This window comes from Gavia stellata, chromosome 3 (genome assembly GCF_030936135.1).
Source record: "Gavia stellata isolate bGavSte3 chromosome 3, bGavSte3.hap2, whole genome shotgun sequence".
Classification (NCBI taxonomy): domain Eukaryota; kingdom Metazoa; phylum Chordata; class Aves; order Gaviiformes; family Gaviidae; genus Gavia; species Gavia stellata.
Window position 1 is genome coordinate 23,577,088 of NC_082596.1, and position 26,182 is coordinate 23,603,269.

Sequence of the window (26,182 nt, forward strand, 5' to 3'; positions counted from 1 at the left end):
CTACCTTCCTCTGAGCACCACAAATTCTCCCGGTGCCACCAGCAAGTGGAAATTCTCCAACCATTTATTAACTTACAAAAGCACTGTGACAAACAGGTATCGGTAAAGATACAGCAGTGTAAGTGAGGGGAGAAGCAGGCCTCAGTCTCTTTCCAAGTGCCAATTAGCACAAACTGTCATGTGAATCGACCTCAATAATCTTCATTCATTTTCATTCACACAACTCATTTTCAGCCCTGCATTAAGTTAAAAAGCTCTGTGTGCATGTACACATTTATATTATACAGATATATAACCCATTATTGATACCCTTGAGCCCTCCAGTTCCCACTTTCAATATAGTTTTGATGTGGATAACGTTTTAACTACCCCTATGACCTTTTCCTCTACTTTGAGACAGTTTTGATTAAAAGACTCAACATCCATTTCCTGCTTTCTAGTCTGGATATTTGAAGTACCAATTAAGCCAATAGATGCAATAAACATGCATTATTCAAAATCTCCACCAGTTGTGCCTACAGGTCACCCTTGATGAGTCTGTGCTCTGAATTTCCTTCCTTTTTTTAAGTAATTCAGATTTTTCTAATTGCTTTTCAAAAACAGGTAGATGAAAACAACTTGTTACTTTGATATTTACTGAGCTTTTAACATCCAGCTGTAGCTTCAAATCTCTAAATATTTGACATTCAAAGTTACAATTAAAAGCATAACATTTTGACTGCAAGAGGACCTCAGTGCATACATTTACATTCATTACTGTAAAAGTTTTTGCTCCACTAACACAACTGACTGATTAGCCCTCAAAATCCCATTGTCAAGACAGCAACAAGGGAACGAACTGAAAAAGGGGAAGGAGCAGCAACACAGAGACCTGGAACAGTTGAACTCTTACCCTTCCATTAAAAAGTTAATGCTACGTATTGCCTGGGGCATGGCCTTTTGCCTTTCTATTCCCACCTGTAAGATGGCAAGACAGACTGATTTGGATAAATTTCTGAGCCACTTAAATAGATGTAGGCTCCTGAATCCCTGAACCTTGACTAGAATCCAGGCATTAGCTCCCCTCTGGAAGATCTTTCTCAGCAGTGTTAAAGTCATCTGCTAGCAGGTGTTGAGCACAGCTGAAATGTGGTCAGGCTCACATCTAAGAATCATCACTGAGATAACATTTGTGAGCAACTGTTTCTACTCAGTGACATATACAGCTGACCGTGACACTGTCAAACTCATTAAGGCATGATCTATGTCTCAGTGCTGAAAAATCTTACCAATTATCAAAAGGAGTGGGGAAACCCATTGTAAAAGAACCAAATTTTGCAAAAGGAGTGAGCAAAAAACCTGAAAAAAAAAAATAGTTACTGAACTACAAAATGGGAATGGGTAATATATTTTTGCAGTTTACTTTTAATAAGAAAATCATAGCAACACAAAAGTCTCATTGAAGCTTCCAAAATAACAGTTTGTAATCAAGTGAGGGGAAAAGAAAACCATCAGCTGCATCATAGGGACTCAGTGTTTTCCACTGTATCATAAAAGAGAGCTTAGCAAGCCTTTCCGAAAGGTGCATTTCTCTATCAGAGACTTCTCCACAAAGTTTACACATTACCTGTGCTGGCTGTTAGTGCCAGAAGGGATAACATCATCAGACTGGCACTTACGTGAGCCTATGGTCAGCACTGACTTTCCAAGTAGAAATCTTTTTTTTTTTATATTCCTGTATCATGACCTATAACATGCTGTCCTTAAACAGTCCAACTATTGCTGACAAGCTGAGGAATCAGGGCTAAAAAGGCTGCAAAGCAGGAAAATCATTACAGGATAATCTGCTAGATTTATGTTTAGCTGCTCCAAATTCTACAATGAAACACAACTCTTTAGGGAAAGAAAAAACATTTAATTAGGTCTAAAATACAGCAATAATAAAACTGTCTAAGAAGGTTCCTCCTCTATCCATGGTAATTGTGCTTTCCACTTACCTTGTCACAAAAAACCTTGATCTGGCAGTAGGCTCGGTGGATGGGTTTATTGCTGCGGTTGTTGTAGCTGTACGTATCAATCTGAATCATCAAAGGAAGCCCTTTTACTCCTTTTTGTGAGGAGAAGTCTGTGCTCAAGCAATTCACTGTGATGAAAATCTGTGTGCCAGAGAGATTACTTTTAAAATGTGGTGCAAACAATAAATGGGAAAATAAAAGCAGATACCACCCCCCAAAAAAAAATTTTAATTCAACTACGATCCACTCTCTGGCAATTCACACATTTATCCTCCACTTCTAAGTCCAGCAAAGATGCTCCCACACTGGGAAGAAGGACAAACTTTTAAGGCGTGTATCGATGCTTCAGTTTGGATCAGAAGTTCATGCTTCGGTTCACACCAGAGAGCTCAGAGTGCATGAGCTGGATTCTTTTTGCAAGAGCCAGGCCAGAAGATGTGTTGAGAAGCACACCTCACATACTCCAGCTGCAACTGGTTGCTTAGTCTGTGGGAACTGACTAAAGATAATCTGAGATAAAAAACTCCTTAAATGTGTCTCACATGGATGTCAGGTCTTTAGCCCTGACTTGTTTCACTCTACAAACCTGCTCTGTATGTTTGCACTATTTGATAATATAGACATAGCAAGATCATCTTGCACTGTTCCTCTCCAGCTGTCTTTTGGTCTGACTTGTTCTTCTGACAGCTCACAATTTAAATTCAGTGTATCCAGAGATAAGTCCTACCCTTTCTCTTATTTTACAAATTCTCTTCACACTTTCATCAGCAGTACCCCTTCCTCCATCCCATCAACAGGTACTCCTGATCTTCACTTTAAGGGTCCTTCACTATCTTTCTTCAATTTCAAAAATGCATCTCATCCTGTCTTTCAAACTGGGAAGGAGTTTCTCAAACATTTATAAAACTACTCCCTACCTTTTCTCAAAGGTCCCCTTTGCCATGTAGCATCCACGCAACTTGACACTGCCTGCCCTTGGCTCCTGGCAAGTCCTACCTGCCTTTGCTTCAGAAACCCGTCTCATGCTTTCCTTCTACACCCACTTACTTCTGTTGATAGCCCCTAGTCACCTCCTGCTCTCTAACCTCCATCCGTACTATGGAATAAGGTGTGCCTCATCTGCCATGCGTTTGTACAGCACCTGGCAGATGGGTCTCCCACCACGAAGTCTCTCAAGGACTATTTTGATGCAAAGCAAGCTGTAATCATGAACTGAAATATCCCTGATATCTTTCAGTCAGGATAGTGTGCATGAAACTTGAGAGATGAAACTGGATTAAAAATCCAATTGTTCTTCCCAGTGATGAATATGTGCATTACATAGTAATTTGGGCCAATTGTTTATTGACCTGATTTCACTTTCCTCAGTTTAAAAAACAACATCAAAAACCTGAAACTGCAAACTAAGGAAAAGGACAGAGAAGACTGCCAGTACATATTTCCTGAACCAGGAGGATGTGAAACCCACTCCAGCAGAATAAGCACAGTCATGAAGGAAGAGATCTGCGGGGTCTCTCAAACAGACCTGATGCACACCTCACCGGACAGAGGAGAGGTCAACAGGCCCCCACGGTCTGGGATATTCAGGAAGGGAAAACATGAAGGAACTCCTCCCCGATCCACAACCAGGGAAAAAGAAAACCATTTTGAGTGACCAGAATACTAACAACCCTAAGAGAAAGGCAGCTGAGAATAGAGAAGGGCTCCAGTAGGGCTGGTGGGGGGATACTTTACCCCAATGGCAGAAGTTAACATTACAGTCAGGTTTTTCACCATGGAGCCAGAGCAGCTTGTTTGCCTGACTGAGCTCATGGCACCTCCCCATTTCTGCTTCTGATTGTATCACAGAGCTGCATTTACAAATGAAATAGTTGAACTTTAACTGCGGGGAGAGGAGGGAGGCGGGGAAGGGCCCTAGGTGAAACTCTGATTTTGAAGCCGATAGTGTTACTTCTGTTTCAAATTACAACTCGGTCTCCTCCAGCTCCAAAGGTAAGTGTGGATACGGGTGCATATGCCTTTGAAATACAATGGCCTGAATTTTCATTTGCCTTCAGACTCCTACAGTGTCAGGGCAATGCTTTAGCGTGTGTGTGAACACAGAGCAGTAGAATGAGGTCTGGCATAGAACAGAATCTGGCCTTGCTATATTTTAGACCAAACTTCTGCACAGGCATTTTCCAAACTGTACGTTAACATGTAAGAGAGGACATGCAGGCTTTGCATCTACCCAGCAGTTTGTGCATCTACCACCTTTGCTGCACACTCAGCTAAGAAGTAAAAAAAGACCTTGTCCCACCTTAATCAACTACATACACTGTGTGTCATCTCTTCTGCTGCCTCCAGAAACACAGAGCAGAGTAGGAGCAGCTGGGGAAGACAGATTTTATCATTTCAAGAGTCCCCATACAGCAATAACAGATTATTCAGCATGAATAATAGATTGATGCTGTAAGATTCAATATCCTTGTCCTGACAGTGTAATACATCAGGATCTCTCTGAGGAGCAATGACTGTACATTCATGCGGATGAAGTGTACTATACTTTCTGTCCTATCATTTGCACCTCGCAGATAGACAGATGGATTTGAATTAACACAGATCATTTATTTTTGGGAAGATTTTCTGTCTCCATACAATCTCCTGTTAGCTTTCCTGTAAAGCACAACACTGACTTTGGATTTGGAAAACATGGGGGGGCGTGCAGAGAAACGGGGAAGAGGGCGTTGTGTTACTTGAGTTGATTTTAGGGGGATTTTTCTTTGCATGACTGAAGATTTGCACCAGTTTTAATACCGTGGTACAGCAGGCTGCTGTGGTGAACAGGACCTGGGGAACCGTCTGGACAGTTCCCTTCTCTCTGCCCCTGCTCTGACCAGAAACCTTTGCCTCCTGGAAGCAGCGGCTGAGGAATACCGCCTGCTCTGAGCAGCAATGATTTCACCTGCCTGTCCAAGCATAGTGTGCTTTGCCCTTTACAACCCTCATCTTTCCCTCCTTCGCAGCTCCTGTCTGTAATGCAGGTACTCCCACTCTCAATGAGACAAGGAGCAAAACAACTCCACGGGCAGACATGGAAAGATGAAGTCCCACTCTACCTCTCTTGGAAGACACCTAGGTTTAAGATCTTTCTTGCTCTGGTCTCTTGCATAGTAGAGTTACATGATTAGAAAATGTAGAATTAAGTAGAAATGACAGTAGCAGCAGTAGAAATCACTGCTTTTTTTTCCCCAGGGCCCTGTCTACACTTGACTTAGAACTATTTCAATGGATGTGACTATGGCTGTACCTGAATTAATTTACAAACTTTTTTTTCCCTCCTGTGCAAATTGGATTTTAGCAACATTTTGCTATCAGGAACAAGTCTGTGTTGTCAGTATAGTGATGTCTTTTTTTTTTTTTTAATGTCAGCGTATCTTAAATTAGAGCAATTAATGATAGAGTTCCACCCATCTAGTCTCCAGCTCAGGCATGCCATTGGCAATGAAAACTAACTTGGAGAAAAATTTGGTGCCTAAGAAAGTTTCAAAAGTGGCCTAAGATAACGACAACTCTTCTGTTTGTTATAGAGCACGTCTAGAAAAAGCACTCTCTCTTTCGGAGAGGGTGCTCCTCCACAGCGTAGCTGTTATTATGTGAATTACTGACTGACTGTTAAACACTGCGGTATAATTAGTGATGTACAAGACACAAGCACAGTAACCTGCCTTAAGAGAAAGCAAGGCTCAGATATGCATTTCCCCTTTTATCATTTAATCCAGCCAACATGACTCCTGCTGCAGTCTCTCAGCTTAAAGACTTTAAAGGTCTACAGTTATGAAACCTCTAATATAAGCCTTTTATTACTACTTACATTTCTGGCTCCCATTGTCTCAGAAAGAGCCAAGAGCAAAGTGAAGAGAAGAGTGTGTTATAGCACAAAATCATAAACTTAAAGCAATTTCTCTACTGAATATTGGCAATACATAGAATCATGCTGGGGTGATGGGTCTTTACAAAAGCCTGTTTTAAAGGGGTTCATCCCTCCGGACTGTAACAACAAAGAGTTAAATGACTTGTCTCTTAAATGTCTAACATCAATCCCATCATTCCTCGTATACACAGAAAGTGTGGTTTTATAGTTTCTGCTGCCAGCCGTTAGCTTATAAATCCTATACAAAGGTAAGACCTTTGTTTTATTTCAATACAAATGTCTCCAGCAAATGTTTACACTACTCTTTTGAAGCTTCCTCAACCCACACCACACCCCAGCAACTACATAAAAATGCCATTTGCCTTGAATCCCAGATGCATACTTACTGAACCATTTGTATGCACTGAAATTTCAACATTATTTGCTACTGCAGGTTAACTCTTCTTTAACAGATACATGTGTGGTGCATGCTTGACATATATTTATTAAAAAATATATACGCAAGCATACACACACAGACATGGTTTATTAAACCAGTTGCCACGTCTAATCCTACATAATTTCTGGTACTAATTCCCCCAAATAAAGTATCTTCCTCCAACCTTTAAATTTTGAGAATAGAGAAAATATTAATTTCCTCCCTAATGAAACGAAATTCGATCTAAGTTAGGAAGGAAGTTAATAATTAAGAACAAAATAGCTCTTATACTAGGCAAAGCTTGTCCTAAGTTTTGCTAACAGTGTTAAAGAAATATGGATTGTCACCATACAAATCACTGATAGACTGTGCTGCTCTATCAGCTTGATTTTACAGTTGCACCCACTGGAATGATAGCTCACTTCAGCCCACAATGTCTAAGAACCTAATCCTGCAAATCACTCACTCATTGAAAACACAGCTTATTATCGTATGGGCTATGCCAATACTCATTAAATGACTGGAAAGCTTCCCAGAGGCTTCAGCATGCTTTGGATTAAAGATCTACAATTCAGTTAAATATAGCAGGACAATGACTGCAAGCAAGTATACACAACAACTGCACAGCACACAACTACTGTACACACCAAAAAGCATGTGCCAGCACCTGTCTGAATAACATATCCGCCAACATGTCTGTTTACCGCATGTCCAAGTTGCAGCACTTTGCAGAAATTGGTAATTTCTTGATGTCACTGAAAAGTATTTTTGTCTGCTTTAAGATGACGTTTTTCTTTAGCAACTGCTCACTGAAGTCACACCTTTGAATTTAAGGTTAAAAAGTACTTTCCATAAAGATACACAATTAATGTATTGTTCCAGAGGTAACATCATCCTAACCATTTTAAATTAGCAAAGTATTAATCAGAGAGAAGGCATATCTCAAAGAGTTGGTATGATTTATGACAAAGATACTTTCCTTTGACCAGGAGAGTTCTAGTTCTTAATTATCTTTTTTGCAAACTAACTTCTGTCAGCAGTAAGACTGCAAGCAGGCAGATATATGTCTATCAAAAATGAAGCTTAGTTCTCTGTTCAAAAGCCTCCACTAGAACTTTGTCAACCAGCCAGACGCTGCAGCAAAATCTTCTGTAGGGCAACAGCAAGGCAACTAACTACCTTCTAACATATCATAAAAAGACTTTTAAAAGATGGTTAAAAAGTCAGCTAGTTCTTGTTAATTGTTGTTTATTTCCTCACCTTTTTTGAAAGAACTCCTTTAAAAATACCAAACATAGCATTCAGGTTCAACCAAAGGGAGCTAACAAATCACCTTGCCCATAAATTATGTATATTTATATATAGAAGTAAATACAGGAGTGAAACAAAGATGGACTGTACAAAAAGTGTTCTTCACTTCCTACCTCTGCTTCCTTACTGCACAGTATTTTTGTCTCAAGGAAGCATAAGGAAGAGTTTGACATGGCTGTAGACCCTTCCCCTAATTTCCCCGTATCCTGTTCTGAACCACAATCCCCACGGTGACCTCGAGACAACAGCCCCAGCAGAAGAGGATGTTGTTCTTGAAAACGGTAAGGATGTGCCGGGCCCAACTCTGCTCTGCCAGAAGGCAAGGGGACTGCTGCTGTCGACCAGATAAGGCAGACGAAACGCTAGTGGAGTGGTGTTTCTGACGCTGGTGCTGTTCCCTTAGTCTACAAAAACCAATGGTGAGATTATTCACAGCTCAACAAATGCTGTACAAGATTCCCTCTTCCATTGATTTCTTCTGCCAAGCAGCAGCCAGAAAACAAGGGACCAAGCACGAGGAACTGGAGCCAACACCCCAGTTCCCTTCACGTTACTGAGGTGATAAAGAAAGGCCTCTGCCTGTACTCTCTGAATGCCTGTTTCTTCCACATAAGATCCAACTGAGATGCTGCCTTACAAACCCTTAGCAGGCTCACTGTTAACGGGCAGATTCTGGCTGTCACACCCACACTGCTATACCCTCATCCTGAAGGACTACCAGGAGGAGGGTGCTGTTCTGCCTGCGTGTGGGAGGAGAAATCTGGCTTTAAATAAGCTGCCCTCCAGGTGGAATAGGAAAGTGAGAAATCTGATGGTCCAGATAAGTCTTCCTAGATGCAGGTTCAGTCTCCCAGGAGAGACAGGGTTATCTGGTTAGGTGATTTCAGCTGCTTCTGTTTGATTTTTGAAGATCGCTCCCCTGTGCACTTCCAACAACTGGTGTGTTTTCTTTATTTCTTCCTGGGCCAGTAGAGTGCTTCATCACATCTCAGAGACCCTGGAAAGAACTGCTCTGTGCCACTTTGGTCTGACTCAAAAGAGAAAGGTCTTTGTGCCTGTGAGGTTAGTTTTAATCTTGAAATTGTGGTGAAAAGGGAAAACAGCACTGAGCAGAAACAATGGAGCCAGTTTAAAGATCATCGTTCAAAAAGCTTAAGAAAGGAGAGTCTGTAATTAGGCCTTGAAATTCTTCATCTCTCTTGGATGAGGTAACCGCTAGAGAAAAGGCAACCTTCAGTGACGTGCCTCGGAGTCCACAACTTTCAAACACCACAGGGGCATCCTATGGGAATCCCCAGACCCAGCACAACCGGTTATTGTATTAGACTCTCCAACAAGAGCAAGCATGTGGGTGCATGTACACGGGGAGGGAAACACTTTAGTGCACGGTGATAAACTTTCAGGTACGACCTGATATATGCTTGATAGCCCAATACCAAATTGTGTTATGAATACTCTTACTTTTATCAATACATTTGCAGCTCAAGCTCCTAAAAGATCAGATATTTGCTAACTGCCCCCCCAAATAAATATGCATAAGCCAATTTGCATTTTATTGACTACTTCCTGCAGAAATACAAGTGGCTTTGTTAAATTTCACTCCTGACGCTTTTTGAAATCCAGCAACAATAAGAGAGTCATTCTTTTAAAATCTTACTATGTTATATTTCCAGTGACCATTGCGAGAGTTGTGTTCTTAATGTTCTGGCATGCAAGGCAGGAACAATGTGACTGGTGTGAGATTAGAACAAAATGGCCAAAGATAACACCTGACACTAGTGGATGTGACTTTCTTGCGCCTAGATCAACATGGTGTCTTGCTAAGTCTGGCTTGCAGCTGCAAATGCAAGTGTGTTAAAGAACTGCTAGCCCTGGCAATGGGGATGGTAGCTGCGAGTGGGAAGAAGAGACAAGACTGCCCTGCTCTAGCCCTGGTAGTGCTTCTGTAAAGGTCCTTGGGAAAGTCTGTCGTGTTGGAGATCCCAAATCTGTATTTGCTGTATTTAGTTGTATAATGATCACACCCACACAGCGGTCATCTGTTGTGGCTGCAGAGGACAACATATCGCTGTATTTTGAAATGGGGAATAGCTGGGGCAGCGAACAGGTAATCATTACATGAGTAAATATAGCACCATTAGCAACTGGGCCAAGTAAAAGTCTGTTTACCAAGGCCAGCTTTTGAAAGAGCTAGGCGATTTTCAGAACTGTTGTCTTTTCGTTAGTGCTCTATTCTTTTAAAATGTGCATCAGAGATTAAAATCCCTATTACGACAAACCTAAGCACCTTCAGTCAGCAAGTCAGGACAGTAAGTGTTAATGCTACCACTGTGCGCTCAATGCAATCTCTCACAGGACTCACTTGCTGTTAGAACTACAGTGGGGAATCGTACATGAAGATGTCTCTGTATTTGAAATATCCTTAGCATTACTTGAACATTGGGCATTTTGTATTCAACATGAAAACCGTATCAGGAGTTTGCTAATCTCAACAGTGTTTGCTGTTTATTACTTCTACATCCCTGAGAGTCCCACATTACCCCCACTCATTTTACACCGCCTATTTCCCTTGCTGTTTGCTTTCCGGGGCCAACTTCGTATAATTACTGGCAGCCTTTCATTTCTCCTACACTAGTCCATGCAGCTGAAACACTCTGCTACCCTTTGAATAACCTTATCTATAAGAGACTTGTTAAGGTGCTCTGCTGTCCTGGTTTATAGGTCCACTGTAGCGGTCACATCCACGAATGCAAAACCCGATGTCTGAGAGTACTTAACCATTAAAAAAAAAAAAAAAGAAAAAAAGAAAGAACGAGAACGCACCAGTCCTCAAAAACAGTCCTTGAAAACACGTTCATTCCCAATTGCAAGGACAGTCTGTGCAACACTATAAAAAATAATGGCACAAACACAAAGGAAGGCATAGTCTAGCTTTCAGAACATTGATTATTGGAGATGTTAATAGAGTAAAAAGGAAGTTGGTAATTTAGAGAAAGAAGACATTCACCTTGTGTCCTACACTGACTTTGCAAGTAGGAAAAAAACTTTTATTGTTTCTCAGGCGGGGCGTATTTTAAATGGAAAATCACTGAGAGGCCACAAGTAAGAAACTACACTGTGAGAGCCCTACAGGATTTCCTCAGAACTACATGTCGATTTGTCAGTGATACAGGTGTGAACGCAATATCATCCCAACAGCCGTTACATACCGTCTTGCCTTTTACGGACGGCCAGAATCTCTGGGGTTAGTGAAAGACCACGGTTTACCTGGCGTTGCAGAGACTGAGCTCACTCACCTCCACCTACCCTTCTTATTATTTGTTAAAAAGGAGAGAATTGGAACAGTGACTAAGGATGGATGTTACTTATAAATGGATACTATCTGCATGACTTTTCCTCACCTTTGCCTCCTCATTGACATCCCAAGTAAAGGACACAGCATTGAACGCGATTTCTTCAATATTCCCAATGGTATTAAAACTCTCCTTGTAATCAGCTGTAAGAAATAACAAACAAGAGACTCATGAACAAGGTTTGAACTTTCTCTTTTACAATTCGTGGTATATCTTTGCTTTTTCAGCTGGTTTGTCTAATGCATCAAAACTACGTCTTGTATTGTTTATGTTGAACTATTAATAAGCTTAATTGCAAAGAGGTAACATACTGCAGCTTGAGTCTTACGCATAGTACATCACTAGGTAATGTTCTTGCAAAATATTGCTTGCTTTCAAAAAGGAATCAGTGTGACTGTAGTGGGAATGAGTAGGTGCATTCATTAGCTTGGCCAAGGAATGGCCAAAACTGGAAAATTAACTAAAAGCTATTGAAACAATTAAAGGGAGTGTTCAAACCTTGACATAAATAAACAACATTATGGTAAATCCTAAAGAAGCTTTCTAAAAAGCTAAGAACTATCATTGGAGGAAATAATCAGCAGTGTACATTTCTCGCTCACCCGTTTCAACTTTCCCAGGAATTACTGCACTGGATGCTGGATCTCTATTTTAAACAAAAAAAACCCAAACAAACAAAAAAAACCCCAAACAAACAAAAAAAAACCCCAAACAAACAAAAAAAACCAACCCCAAACAAACAAAAAAAAACCCACCACCACACAACACAAAGAACCAAGAACACAAAGATCCTTTCTCCAAGAGTGTATGATACTAAAATAGCAAACAAACAAAGTATTTTTAAATTTTAACTACAAAATCTGCACCCTCTTCTCACTTTTTTCCAAAGGGATGTTAATATTATCAATAAACTAGTATTTCAGCAGGAATGCAAAGCAAGAGGGAGGAAGCCCAAATTTCAAAGACGACCCAACCCCACGCCCCAGAAACAGTAAGGGCGGAAAACCACATAAGACAGACAATTTACAGGTCTTCTTTATAATCTGAAAGAGGAGCAAGCCCCCTTTTTGTCTCCCTTTGCTAGCCACTTTAACACACTTTCTTCTTTTTGATGACAGATTAAGAGAAAGACCAGGTTTGTAGGGAGGTAATATCTGCTTAATTAAAGGAACTTCCAGATTCTCCATGCAAATACATCAGCTCTCTCTGGGACATATACATTTCCTTAGAATCCCTCCAGGGCTGTAATGGCTGTAATTGGACTCGGTGCCAGAGGGTTGAGATTACGTCATCTTGATCTTACATTTGCACTTCAGAAGCACTCTGATTCTCAGCTTGGTAATCAGTTATAGAAAGAGGATGTTTTTGTATTCTATAAGTGAGACACCCAAATGGTTTTAATATTAATTTCCTTTACCCTTCTAAAAATAAACTGTTGATCTCTAAAAAATAATTTCTAGGTAATAACTGTTTTAAAATAATTTATAACAAAACCATTGCTGCAAGGAGAATTATTTAACATTTGAGACGTACAATCAGTATCCTTTTCTCTCATCTGAAATGCAGGGATGCTGGCATTTCACTGGGCAAATGAAACTGTGTGCCTGGGATACATGAATGATTTTGGATACAGTAAAAATTCACTGTTCTAACCATAGGAACAGCACAAGATATTTGGTGATGCATCAAGTGAACATGGTGTTTGAGAGGGCAGGCAGGCTTTTCATTCCCATCATGAACTCAGATCGCCTGTCTAACTGAAGTCATTGGCTTCACGATCTAAATTCAGTGTAGGAATGCAAATGAGAGGAATTAGAAGACACATAAGTAGTTTAATATGCATGTGCACACATCCACCCACCCCTTAAATTTATGATTCACCAGAAAGTGCCTCGTGCAACTGACTGTTGCATATGGGCGTGCTGTGTAGGTGCACTTTGGAAAGACATGAACAAGATGCCTTGTAAAGACACATGTTTTCTTCTCCCAAAAGGCTGTCAGAACCTTGCATCCCACCAACCCTTCCCTTCCCCCAACACATGCCTCTGCTTCTTTAACTGCCATACACAAATCTCATGGAGTGTCTATGTGACATGCTGTTTAAAAGCAGAAGTGCATCCTGTTCCCCTCAAGTTACAGATAATTAAAGAAGGATCCTCAGTAGATTAAGAAAGCATTTACATCCAAGGATATTTGAAAGTTGTTAGTATGACTACAATTCTTCCTCTTCTGCTGCTGTGAGTTACCAGAAGTAGAAAATATGCAAGAAAATGACTCGACAGGAATTCTTTCCTCTTTTGTTGGGTAAACTGCATATGAAATAGTGGCAAATTTCAACATTAAATACCAACCATTTGCATGCATTACATACCATTGTAGTAGTTTTTGTATTGTGCACATAAATAATACAAACTATCCTGCAAAAAAATATGGGCAAGACTCTGGAGCACAAATAACCCCAATCTAAAGCTTCCATATCCACTTTTTATGTCCAAGTTTGAATCTGTTCCAGTGTTTGTCAAATTATAGTACGGAATCTAAATAATCAATATTTGCTGCAATCTAGTACTGTATTCTTTACTTGACATTATTTTAAAAGAAAAAGCTAGTGATCCAATGTCACAGCACAGCATTATGGAAAAGTCAGCTTTTTTCCACCACCCCTCTCACTCCTGCTAAAAACAGTGAAAGTGCCTCCCTCCTTCTTCAGAAAAATCCATAACAGCACATAGCCTAAATTTGGGAAAACAACTTTCCTTGTTGCTTAATAAGCGTCAAGTCCTCAGTTTGAGTCCTCAAGCACTAGGGACTTACTTACATGTAAGCACATGCTTATCCTATTAATTTCAATGCATCTTCAGACCCAGTACTGCATCTAATCCATTCAACCATCCTTCCTCCCAGGAGGTGCACCAGCCAGCACACTATTTCCTCTGATCTCCAGAATATAACTGCAGGCCAGAAGGCAGACAGACAGACCTGTGACACCAGGGAAAGCAGCACAAGCAGAGTCATCACCCCTATCTGAGGGCTGAATAGCTGGACCCCAGAGCTAGAACATCCCAAATTCTTTTGATTCTCCGCCTGCTAAGGACTAAGTCATGCTCTAGATTAAAAGTGCATTCACAAACAAGCAAAAAAGATTCACAGATGTTAAACATATGCTACAAACATTAAGTTAAAATAATATTAATGATTGTAAACATCTATGGAACAGGTTACACAGATTTATGGCTATTCACAGATAGTTTTAAAGGAGCCTAATACATTATTAACCCTTTATATACTGTTGATAGTTGGAGTGAAATCCAAAATAAAAGAGAAGTGGGGCTACCAGCAGATTGCCAGACCATCCCCTGAAGATGGGACAAATCTGATACACACCCCTGTTCTTATCAAGCTTCTCTCACTGCCTGTTTAAATGGTTCTCCATGGTGTGTCCTGGCATTTGTTAATCTCCCTCACAGACACCTAATTCTCTCTTTTAACTACACAGGGCCTGGACACTAACTCAGTATTCCTTTACAGGAGCCCTTCAAGGATCTGAATTTTTAACATAAAGGGAAATCTTCATAAAGCCACACAATAATTTAGCTTGGAAGAGACCCCTGGAGGTTATCTGGTTCAACTCCTACCCTCCTCCCGCTCAAAGCAGGGCCAACTTCAAATTTGGATGAAGTTGTTCACTTAGATCATCTGATGATAAAACTGGAAGATTTTGCTAAATGCAGCTTGATACTTGTACGGGAAATGTCATTGGGAGCCATTCTGCCCTAATAAGCCCAATATCCACAATGTAAGTCCCAAAGAAAATGAAATGTACTTCAGAAACACTGTACTTAGTAGGAGCTAAGGCCGTATTTCAGTTGTTCTCAAGAAAACACTACTGAGCAACATCTAGGTCTTTCTTCTGAAAATGTTGAGGTAAACTGTGCTTTTACAGTTCTTACGTCTGACAAGGAGTGCTCTATCAGTAAGTCTTACTACACCAGGCTTTGCTCATGTTTGCAGTCCAAATAAAGAATACGCGCCAGAGTGCCTCAAAAGTCAGCACCGACCTATTTCATCTCAAACTAATGGAAACATAAAAGACATTCACTTTAACACAAATAAACACATAGCTCATGCACAGCACTTATTTTGCAGAGCACGATTTTACAGAATATGCATCACAAGCTGACTTGTTCAGGTAAGGGGACTGAAATGTGCTGGTACACCATGAGCGCGGTGGAGTCAGAGGGTGTTGGCACTGCAGTGGAACGAACTCCTCAGCACATACCTTCAAAGGTATGAGCATTAGCACTGCAAGCTTGTAGGGACTAGCACAAAAAAACAGGCAGCTTTCAGAAATAGCTGTGACGTGGCATACTTGCTCTTTTAACGTGTCATGATAGGAGTCATTTGGTCTGGGGTGGAGGTTTTACTGCCTTAACTACCCCAAAGGACAAAAGCCGGGGGGGGGGGGGGGGGGGGAAGGAGTTGGGGAAACAGTTCAGCCAGAACTATGATGATAAGACAAGAGACAGAGAATAGATTCAGGAAGAGCTGCTTTGACCAAATACACTTGACTTCAAATAATGCCAGCCTCAGTGGAGGCTGCAGCACTTGAAAGTCAAAAGGCTCTGCATGAGTAGGACCACTTGGGGACTGATTCCCTGTTCAATCACCCCTGAAGTCCTGCAGTGCTCTCTCCAAGTAACCCTGCTTTTTTTTCCCCCCTCCTCTCTGCCCCCTCTCATTCCTGCCATTTGATGGTTTGGTTCCCTCAGGCGGTCAAAACAAGATAGACTTTGTCTGCTTTGGTCTCCCCGACTCCTTTGACTGGAATCCGCTGCAGATGGCTGCATGAGTAAACTGCATGTGGGAGGGGAGAAGTGCTTGATGTCTAGACACTCCCACAGATTTCAACTTCAGGCTCCTTGGCAGCAGGTACATTCTTCTTCTGCTAAAATCTCCCAAGCATGCGGATAGGGCAGTTGTGGCTGAAAGGGGCTTGTAAATACCTTAGACAGGATGAATGGTAAACAGGTCTCTCAGGATAGCACACCAGAGCTCGCTTCTCCCTCACTTCTCTCTGACACCAACAAGACTCAAAAACTGCGGTTGTAGGAGTCCTGTGTGCACCTTTGCAGTCACCATAAAGATGGCATCTTCACTCTCAGCCTGCACTTACACATCAGATTAGCTAACATAACTGTTATGTGGGCTGCTACTGTTACTGGATCAAAGAATGGATCAGCCTTTGAAAAACTAAAGGAAACAAACACTCTGCCACTCCTGAGGAGGTGCAGACCTCAACTTCCCAGCAGCAGAAGGTGGAACGCCATTAAATATGGATGCAAGGGGCAGCTCTACTTTGTGACTCCTGAGGACCATTCCTTCTGCATGGTCTCCATCCTGCTTCACAGACCCCATAGTCCAGTCCTAGCAGAGATGAGCCATTGCTAAAAACTGTGGTACAAGCCTTGCAGCCATTGCCAATATATCCCACCACATCCCTGTGCAAAGTATCAGAGCTTTCCACATTGTGCAATCTTCCCTGAAACATCTGGAGATCCTCTTACACTCACCAATGTCGAGGACCCTCTGTTTAGCTGTGTGCTGCCGAGAATGCCAGTATTTCCAGTATTTCAGCTGTTCATCTCTGTTTTTATCCTCACTGAAAACAACCATGACCACGCTCTAAGAAAATCAACAGCACAAGTTGTGTTAGTTAATGCAATTAATAGTCAGAAGCACAAAAATTAAAATCTCCCATATGCCTCTAATGCTGATGGAGTCACCGCCCTCCCCTAGTACTTTGATTGTAGAAGATTGCTGGTTTTTATTCCAGTCCAATACTGCAATGCACTTAAAGACTCAGTGCAGAAGAAATGTAGTTTTAAAATAATGCAGGGCCTAGGATTATGTTCTTGATAGTCCAAATAAAATTTAATCGTATTCTTAGATTTAAGAAGTCTAAGTTCCCTTAAGTAAAAAGTGGTAATTTCAAAGTCAGAGGATCCCCAATTCCGATTCTGATCCAAGTCCAGTCCAAGTGTTGGAGTTCAGGTTCCTTGTCACTCTGGAAGATGACATTGCACTGTAAAGGGGTGTGTTGTTATGGAGCTCAGGCTCACTGGCTAAAGGCAGGACATTTTTAGTTTTACCATTCATAGTCCAAATACCCTTCTCGGTAGCAGGACTCTTGCATACATGTATTTAATGACAAACTCAGTGTGATTATTTACTGAGTTTTGCCCAGCTTTTCAGTTCAAGTTCTGAATTCCCTCTGTTAAACTGTGTGATTCAAAGGAAACAGATTGAAACTTTATGCAAAACTTCACCTGAGTAATGAAGGCTTTCTAAAAAAGCCCTGCTGTAGGCAAGCAAAACAAAAAACACAAAACAATGAAAGAATGCTCATACTAGGTAAACTGAAGTGAAAAGAAATCACAGAGAACAAAAAATTCACTTTTAAATATCCTCTTTGTTCCCGTTCTTCCTTCAACCCTGAGTCACCAAGCTCATAAAAAATACCATCAAGCTGTTTCACAAGCCAAGGAGCTGGATCACAATTGATTCATGATCTATGTCCCTCCACGCAGTCACCACTGCAACCCTTCACATGCTCTGTGACCTTCTCTGTTCCACCTATAAAAGCCAAACGTCATCACTGCATCTTCCATGTCTAGCTACTGTGTGGGCACAAGGCAGAATATGCCACGGATGAGTTCTGAGCTATGCATATGCATACTGGCTGGCCATCAGGTATATGCTGGCAGGCCAGCTGATGCACTAAGCAGAATTGGCAGTGCAGACTGTAGCTTTTCCACCAAGGACAGCATTAATCTTTTTCCTCTATCAACCACTTACATGGAACTTGTAGAGGTTTAACACCTTCAAAACCTCTTGTCCCTCTGTCAGGTTTGGATGGAATTGGCAATAAATTCAACAGTCACTTGGCTGGGGGCCTGGCAAACAGAACATGATCGTGAAAGTTGCATGCAGTTTCACAATCTTCTGTAAACTGTACCTGCTCCAAAAGAAATGGTCTCATCTCTTCTCTACAATTTCCACCCTTCTGCTGCCACACAGCTTCAAAACTCATGTGGCTGTGCAGTGAACGAGACTTATGAGGACTGGTTTCCAGCCAGACCACTGAGCTCCTGACTCCTGTTTCAGCCATACAAGTGCTAGAGCTGGCATAACAAAGGGGGAAGGAACAGGTGGCTGGCTGGGAGAGAGACTTTTCAGCAGCAGAGAAGTCTTACAACAGCTTCAGCCAACAAATAAATGCCATCATCAGCCTCATGTCTTTAAGAAACTAGGCTAAAAATTAACTGCTATTCAGGTTTATAAATCACTGCCTCTCTTTAGGAAGAGTCTCTCTAAATTTCATGTATGACAGAAACATACAGGTTGTTGTCTGCTTCACTGCTCACATTGACTTTCATTGGTTCCTTCAACTAAAGTCACAACATTTTTACACTACTTCATTTATTTGGATGGAAACACTTTTGCAGCCTCATACATATGCAGCCCCTTCCAGCTTCAGGGTGAAATTTGCAGGGCAGCAACTCTGAGGCTCATTGCCCATTCCAAGGTTACTGGGTTAGGATTTGCTTACTCAGAAACATTACAAGGGAAATCAGGAGGCCTGTTCACCAGGCAGATGTTGCTGAATACACAAGCTCCGGTTCTACCCACGGGATCTAAGATGCAAATCATCCTTTTTGTCATATTTCTAGGTGAATATCAAGTGAAAGCTCACACTTGTACAATGTAAATGATTTAAAATTTATGTCACAAAGGATGGCTTCAACTCTTCACATTTTATCTGAAACGCACTGGAAAGCCACTGCTGAAGTGCACAAGTGAGTGAAGATGGACTTACACAGTAGATGTAGCAGTTCTGATTTTTTTCTTTAATCATAGCAATGATAAGTTCACCAATGTCAAGTGCAATATCTGTGTAATAACCATTCTGCCAAACCATAAACTGAGGCAGATATGTATATAATTAACTCATAAGATCACACTTCGAAAAAACTGGACCCCAAAGTATTTGAGACCACCATCAATATTACTCTCCCACCTTTACATTAAGCATAAGAGTAAGCTTGCTCTGTCCTCTCCCACAAGAAAAAAATAATTAAAAAACAACCAACCACAACTACATTTATCTGCAGAGCTCCATTCCCATCTGGGAAAGGAATTGGACTTACCCTGACTTTGCTGATGGGATGCCGGAAACATTTGTTGTCACCCGTCTCGCTCAGGGTGATGGCATAGAACTGTCCTTTGTTCAAGTAGGTCATGGGCCCCTCCCCTTGCTTTTGACGCAGAGATTTGGTAGCTTCTAGCGTATACTGGAAAGTGCTGCTGAAAAGACAGGGAGAGAAACACCAACAAAATCCGTATCACTTTCTCCTTTTCTCTTTGTCCCCATTTATTATGTATTCCAAGCATTGTATAAGCAAGGCATAAGAAGCTAATAATAAAATTCCAGGAAAAGGTCACAGAGGTATTTAAAAATGCAATTTTCTCTTTTCAAGTTCATCAGATCTGGCAGTCAAGCGTAAAACTATCTGGACTGCAAGGCTCTTGGAGCAAAGACTATGTCTTTACTTTCTCCGAAAAGAACCATCATGAAGTACAAGACTACATACCCCACAGTAAGAGTGTCAAATACCAAGAGGGATTCAGTATGATTTGCAGGAAACCAGCTACCTCCACAGACATTTAAACTTAGAAGCGTTGCAGAAAGAGACATTAAAAAAAAAAAAAAACCAAACCCCGACAAAAAAACAACCAAACAACCAAACAAACCAGAATAAAACTTGTTGCAAAAGATGGACATGGAGAATGGAAAGTCCAACTGCTACTTTCATCACAGGGCACAGAAGGAATACAACCAGAAGGGACAGTAGGTTCATTTTTTTAAAGACAATGTGCAATCAAGGTTTTTACAAGCCTTCTTTTCAAAATTAATCAGACAGAACAAAGTACCTACATTTAGTTGCATCTGCAATCAAGTAACCTCCCTTAGAAAAAGACAAAAATTAGAGAAAAAGTGAGTTTGCTCTTGTGTTGGAAGTTAGATTTTAGAAAAGATCCTCTTTCACAGGAGAACTTTCCACCTTTAAAGCAGTTCTCAAACCATGAAAAGTTAAAGCCCCAATAACTAGTGAACTGTTAGCCGAACACAGTTCTCACAGAGCCTCTTCCAGCCGCCTCCTCCAATAACGGGCTTGAACAATAATCCAATAAAAATGATGCCTGCAGCTCCTCACATTCTCTTAAATGAAAAATAATGTTAACCTTGCAGAATAAATCTTGTCTTCAAACTGCATTTGGTCACCACAGGAAGCTTAATGCAAGAAGTCACTTGCCGGATGTCCTCACAAATTGGAGATACAGGGGAAGCATTTTCACAAAGATCCTAATTCAGCTAAATATTTAAGCAGTGCTGAAGTAGACCCAAAAGGATGAATACATTGGTCCAAAACAACAGTGTATCCTTAACTTTCTAGGTCAAGCAAATATTCTGGATCATCACAACACTGCCATAGCAATACGGAAATAAGGGGAAGACAAAAACATTTTTAACTATCCAATGGAAAAAAACAAAACACTAAAATGCATGAATAATGGTAACATTTAAATCCCCACTTGAAGAGAAGGTAGAAGAAAAAAACAACCCAATCCACTGTCTTTCCATCCAAAGGAAGAAGTTTCAGGCGGTTTAATACCAATTATTTAGTTTAGTAACAAACATGCAATCAAATGAAGAAAATGTCTAAGTGTTTCTTAGCTTATAAATGGAAGTCCAGTCATTTTTCTAGTTGCTTAAAAGTTACAAATCAAAGCAAAACTAAGGTAAAAAGCAAACACTAACCTATACCTATCTGAACCACTGATGGCAGTACCAGCGCTTCCCAACAATGCAGCTGCTGCCGACACAAAGGCTCTTGTGCACAGTGGAAAGTCAGCACGAAGGGGACTGCGGTCCCTTCCGCTGTCGCCCACCGTAGTGTGTGCTGCCATGTCCCTCTGTCCTGTGTGCAAGGGGAACAGAGGTTCTGTCGACACCGGCAAGCAGAACAGCCCCATCCAAGAGGACTGGAAGACCAGAACCACTGGTGTTGTGGACCCAGCATCCATCCCGCTGCATATGCTTGCCCTGTGGATTGACCACCCATTAGTGGGGGGGGAACATCCTCCGATTTAGTGGCACACAAAGGGACTGCAGGTTGCGTGCTACGAGACTGCTGCACGATGTACACCAAAGCATGCCGAGTGCCCTGGGACATGCACCTCAAAACCTCCCACCAAACAGAAGGCCTAACAAGGATGTGTGCTGAGAAGGTCTTAGGATGAATCAAAGTCAGACACACAGTGTCTTAACAGAGCTGCCTACAGTCTATCACAGTCTGGTCTTTTGTTTCTGGCATTCTGTATGTTTCAGAAAGACATCAAAAAATGTAAATCCCAGACACACTGCAATTGGCCAATTTCGCAGTCTCTGTGTGGTACCACTTCGGAATTTTCTTCTTGTTCCCCGCTGGCAATCAAAGTGTGCCCCATAGCGGGAGTATTACTGTTACTCTTAAAACTTACTGCAATCACTTAAATGACTATAATACTATTCTGAATCTCACCACCAGTCTTAACTAAAGCCCCATGTAGTCATTAAGGGATCTTCTATCAGGCTTTCAATTAATTTCATATTCACCACTTCTTTTTTTCAATCTGAAGCTTTCCTTTCTGAGCACCTATCACTTGCACGTAACTCCCAGGAAAGATGTATTTTGTTCTTCTTAATGTGCATTTGGAGGTTTTGTGGACCTGGGCCATAGCATGAAAGACTTAATGTCTGAGAATTGTTAACAATGCCAATGCTTCAGGATTCAATTTTATAAATATCCAGTGTAGTAAGTGAGCAAGCAGTCTTTGCTAAATATGTTTCATGTGCACTGCCTATTTAATGTCTCAGTTCTGAGCTCACTGCAGTTAATGATTGTTTTAATATACCTCAGAAAAAAGATCAAGCTGTAAGGAACCTCCACTACAGAAACAGTCATATGCCTACTCCAGGAAAAATATGTAGGCATGTTCCTCTTTCTAAAGGGAGAGTAATCTCTCAGATATAAACAGAACTATTCACAAGCATGAAATGAAGCATCAGCTTATAAATTTTATTGATCACAGTCTTTATTAGTTAAGTGACTTTTCAGCATTTACCCATTCTATGCAAGCATTTTTCTGTGCTTAGCAGGGAGGACTCTATTCCTTTCAAACGTCAGTTTTTGAAACTTGTTTTAAAACCTTTTGGAATTCTTAGTTTTTTTCACATGGTTTGTAATAGACACTTCATTTATATTATTTTATAGGTAAACATGAAGTACCACAACAAGCAGTGTAAAAAGACAGAGGGTTTCCCAGAAAACCTACTAGGAGTAACTAGAAAAAAAAACAGAAGAGAAAAATAAAGATGGGAATTTCATAAGGTCGGTGGAGCCAGTTCAACCATCCTGGACATCTGATTTGTGCATCCTGCCATCCCAAAAGGTGGGGAAGACTTTCCATGACCTGGCTATCAAAGCTGTGCCCTGTTACCTGGGGGACCTCTCTTAAAACTTTTAATCTTGCATATCTCTGGGGGCTTCAGAGGAGTTACTACCTCAAAACAATGCTGAGGGAAGATAACAGATGAAGATATAAACTGGTCAGACATGAAAGCTAACACACGCAGAAGAAGGGGAGAGTGCTGCTGGGCAGGGTGATGAAAGGGAGGGTAGAAAGTGGACACGGGCAGCCTCTCCTCGATACGTTCTTACGTGATGCCAGTCAACACATTTCAAAGCTTATACCATACCTTGTTTGTTCATAAATATATTCTTCAGCCCCCACGGACACACTGCGATACTTCTGAAAAATAAAAACAACAATTAAGTATAGTTTGATATAATCAAAATGACAATACCAACAAAAGTAGAATTATGTTTATTTAAGGACCTCTCAGAAGAAACCATCAACCTTTTAAAACTCAAAATCCCTAAAACTGGAGTGGACCCTACATGGTATTTACACTAGAATTGACAGAGATAATTCATTTATGTCAAGCTTTTAGAGCTTTTCATAACCTAACTGCTAAAGGAATGTAGCTGAAAAACATCTTCTGCCTTATTAAACTCCTTGCCTACTCATTAAAATATTCTAAAACAAACCTGTAAAAATGTACCCCATCTCGAAGATATTTTCAAATGGAATCAGTTTTCCTAGAGACTTCACTTTTTTTTTTGTTTTGTTTTATTTAAAAATGCATGTGGTCAGCTGACCTTAAGGCCTACAATGAAATGCTGACAAAAATTTAGATTGCTATACTGTCTATTTTGAACAGGAGGGGCGACACAGGCTAAGAAAGTATTTTACCTTCAATATAAGATTATGTTTGAGCAAAACGCACACTTTACCAGATGAAAGGAGACCTACAGTCATTCTTTAAAAAACGAAAACACATCTATAAAAAAAAAAAAATTACATCAAGAGGTAGAATTCTGAAAAACCGAAATCTTTTGCATAGACTAAGCAAGGATTTGTACTCTGTCTTCCTGAGCAAACAAGCCCATTCATACTCTACTATGTAAGCCTTGCTGCTGCTTCTTGGCTTGCCTTTTGCCTGAAACATGTTTTTGCTGATGTCTCTCTGACTCACTGATGGATCATTACATTTAATCTCCACGATTTAGTTTGTGATCACCAGTTAGAAATTAAAAGCTGTTTTGTTTCTAGAAGTGTCAAGTCAGGCGATTTTGAAAACAGTTTTTAATTTTACATTACGCACAACTGTGCCACAACAAATATCCAGTCAAATACTAGTTAAGTGCAAAGAAAGTTATTATGTACTGGTTAGGAATATTTCCTGAAGATCAAAAGTCGAGGATCCATGAGCAGTAGAATAGATAAGCTAAATACTCTAAGAAATCTAACATCTGAGGGGGTATTACAATAAAGTTTGTCCCATATTAACATGCTAGTCACATTTCATATGAAGGCTAGAGTTTGACATTGTCAAAAACATTCTACTCACTTACATAGCCTCAAAAATTTTGTCTATACTATAAAGGACTAATAAATTAATCACAGCTAAATAAGAATATGAAAGAGATGAGAAAGGTATATTTACATAATTGTTAAAATTGCATCTGAAGAACATAGCAAGTGATTGAGCGAAGTGTCCACTACCATAGGGATCTATAAAAACTCAGTTCTGTTATACAGAAAGAGTGCTAAGTCACTCAATAAGCGTTTTGAAACAATTTCTCAATACATATTCATAACGTGTTTAAAAATTGATCAAGCATCAGAGCAAATCTACTGCAGCCAAACCCAGCCATTGTCACCAAGTGAATAGGAAAACTAGTAAGAACAACTGTATTCCTACTTTAAACATTAATTTAGCACAAGTTTCTCTTTTGGTATGTTTTGACATTTTACCTTATGCTCTCCCCACACCTGCTTCATACAGCTGTCCCTACACAACAGCACATGGCTGGAGAAGCCATCAGACCACCGCAGGGGTAAAGCACATCCCAGGATTTGGGTAGTTGAGAAAAAATGAAGGGACAGGCTAAGTGTTGAGTGAGGCTACAGCAGGGTGGGAAAGCTCCCCCTGCTCCCATGCCGCTTGCGTGCAAGCATTTGGGGCTGGAACGCCACCAACAGCGGCACACACCTCACCTGACAGCTACAGATGGGGACCTAGTTAGTTAGTTGTTCAGTCTCCCTGTACAGTTAATAGGGGAGGTGAAGATGAAGAGGAGTGAGCGCACCTGGTAAACCTTTCCGCTCATTTTTGGCAATCGAGTTTGAGCTGCCTCTTTCTCCACAGACTGCAGAGAAAGCCTAGATGACAAGTGTTATTAACCAATCATTTTAAAAAACACATAACAAAATATTACCATTGTAACAAAATTACCACAACATGGAGTTTGGGATGCAAGGCCAACGTATAGATGTAAATTCACTTTTTACCTCCAAGATAAACAACTTTGCACATTCGATAGCACTTTGCACAGCGCACACTGGCTGTTCAGGTAGCTCTCAGCAGTGCATCCCAGAACAAAAAAAATGTAACAGAATCACTCAGCTACAGCACCCCAGTGAAAGCCATGAGTACGGTACCACTGGATTCCCATTAAAAAACCATATACAAGTAACAATGAAAAATGGCAGAAATTATGTGATTTGAGAACGCAGAACAATGTTTCTAATCCAAGGTTTGATCTTACTGATTTTTCAACAGCAAGCTAGATTTCTTCATTAATTATTCATTTAGTTGACCTAAATGTGTTCTATATCTGAAAATGGATTTCACCTCCAGACGTCTTGATCTATGATGCATGTGTGGAGACAATTTACTTTTCTATAATATACGTACACAAATACACGGTAAATTTCTTCTATACTCAGAGTAACTCAGCCTTAACGTAGCTTGCGTTGTACTTTTGTTACATTTACAATTTCATAGAGTTGGAGGAGAAAAATCCAGGGAGAGTTTTACCACCTAATATCTCTAATTTCTTGCAGAGGTACTATCAGCTTTAAACAATTTTTACCTTTCTACATTTCTGGCTTGTTTGAATTATTCTGCAGCAGGCAAAAGCAGCCAAGGGTACTCACCATATTAAAGCTGACTGTATAATTACTTTGCCTCAACATAACTGTAAAATAGTTACAAGATAGCTCCTTGTGTCTCTTCTCCTCTTCATTCCCCTAAATATGCATGCACCTGAGTCTTCTCCTGCCTGTTAACTTCGCCGTTCCCCTCTAGTCACCTAATTCTACTACTTTTTCTCACTTGCCCACATTGCAAAGTAGAGCTTAGTGCAACAGACAGCTTCTGAATAAATCACTTGGGTTTATCTAGCAGCAAAGGCTGACACTGCTCATTTGCACTTTCAGAAGAACAGTAAGAATTTCCCAGTTACAACGTGGCTGCTATTTCTTACTGTTATGAATAGGTCTGAAGGCAGATCTTGTTAACAGATCTTCTTTCAGAATGGCAACTATCCTCTACTTGACACAATATCCCAGAAGACAAAAGATCAGTATCTATTATTCTCAGAGTTTCCAATAAACAACTTTAAAACTGTGTTCTGAAACACCTCATGATGCTCCGCTATTATCAGAGTGCAGACTGACAGGA

The 26,182-nt window shown here is 40.6% G+C and overlaps 1 protein-coding gene across 1 annotated transcript in view; it reads right to left on the bottom strand.

Annotated features, from left to right (window-relative positions):
- Positions 1 to 26,182, bottom strand: part of GRHL2 (grainyhead like transcription factor 2) — a 47,645-nt gene that overhangs the window by 16,037 nt on the left and 5,426 nt on the right. The window contains 5 exon segments of the mRNA XM_059815409.1: positions 1,977 to 2,135; positions 11,038 to 11,132; positions 16,560 to 16,671; positions 19,197 to 19,353; positions 22,850 to 22,902. Coding sequence (XP_059671392.1) covers positions 1,977 to 2,135; positions 11,038 to 11,132; positions 16,560 to 16,671; positions 19,197 to 19,353; positions 22,850 to 22,902 — 576 coding nt within the window.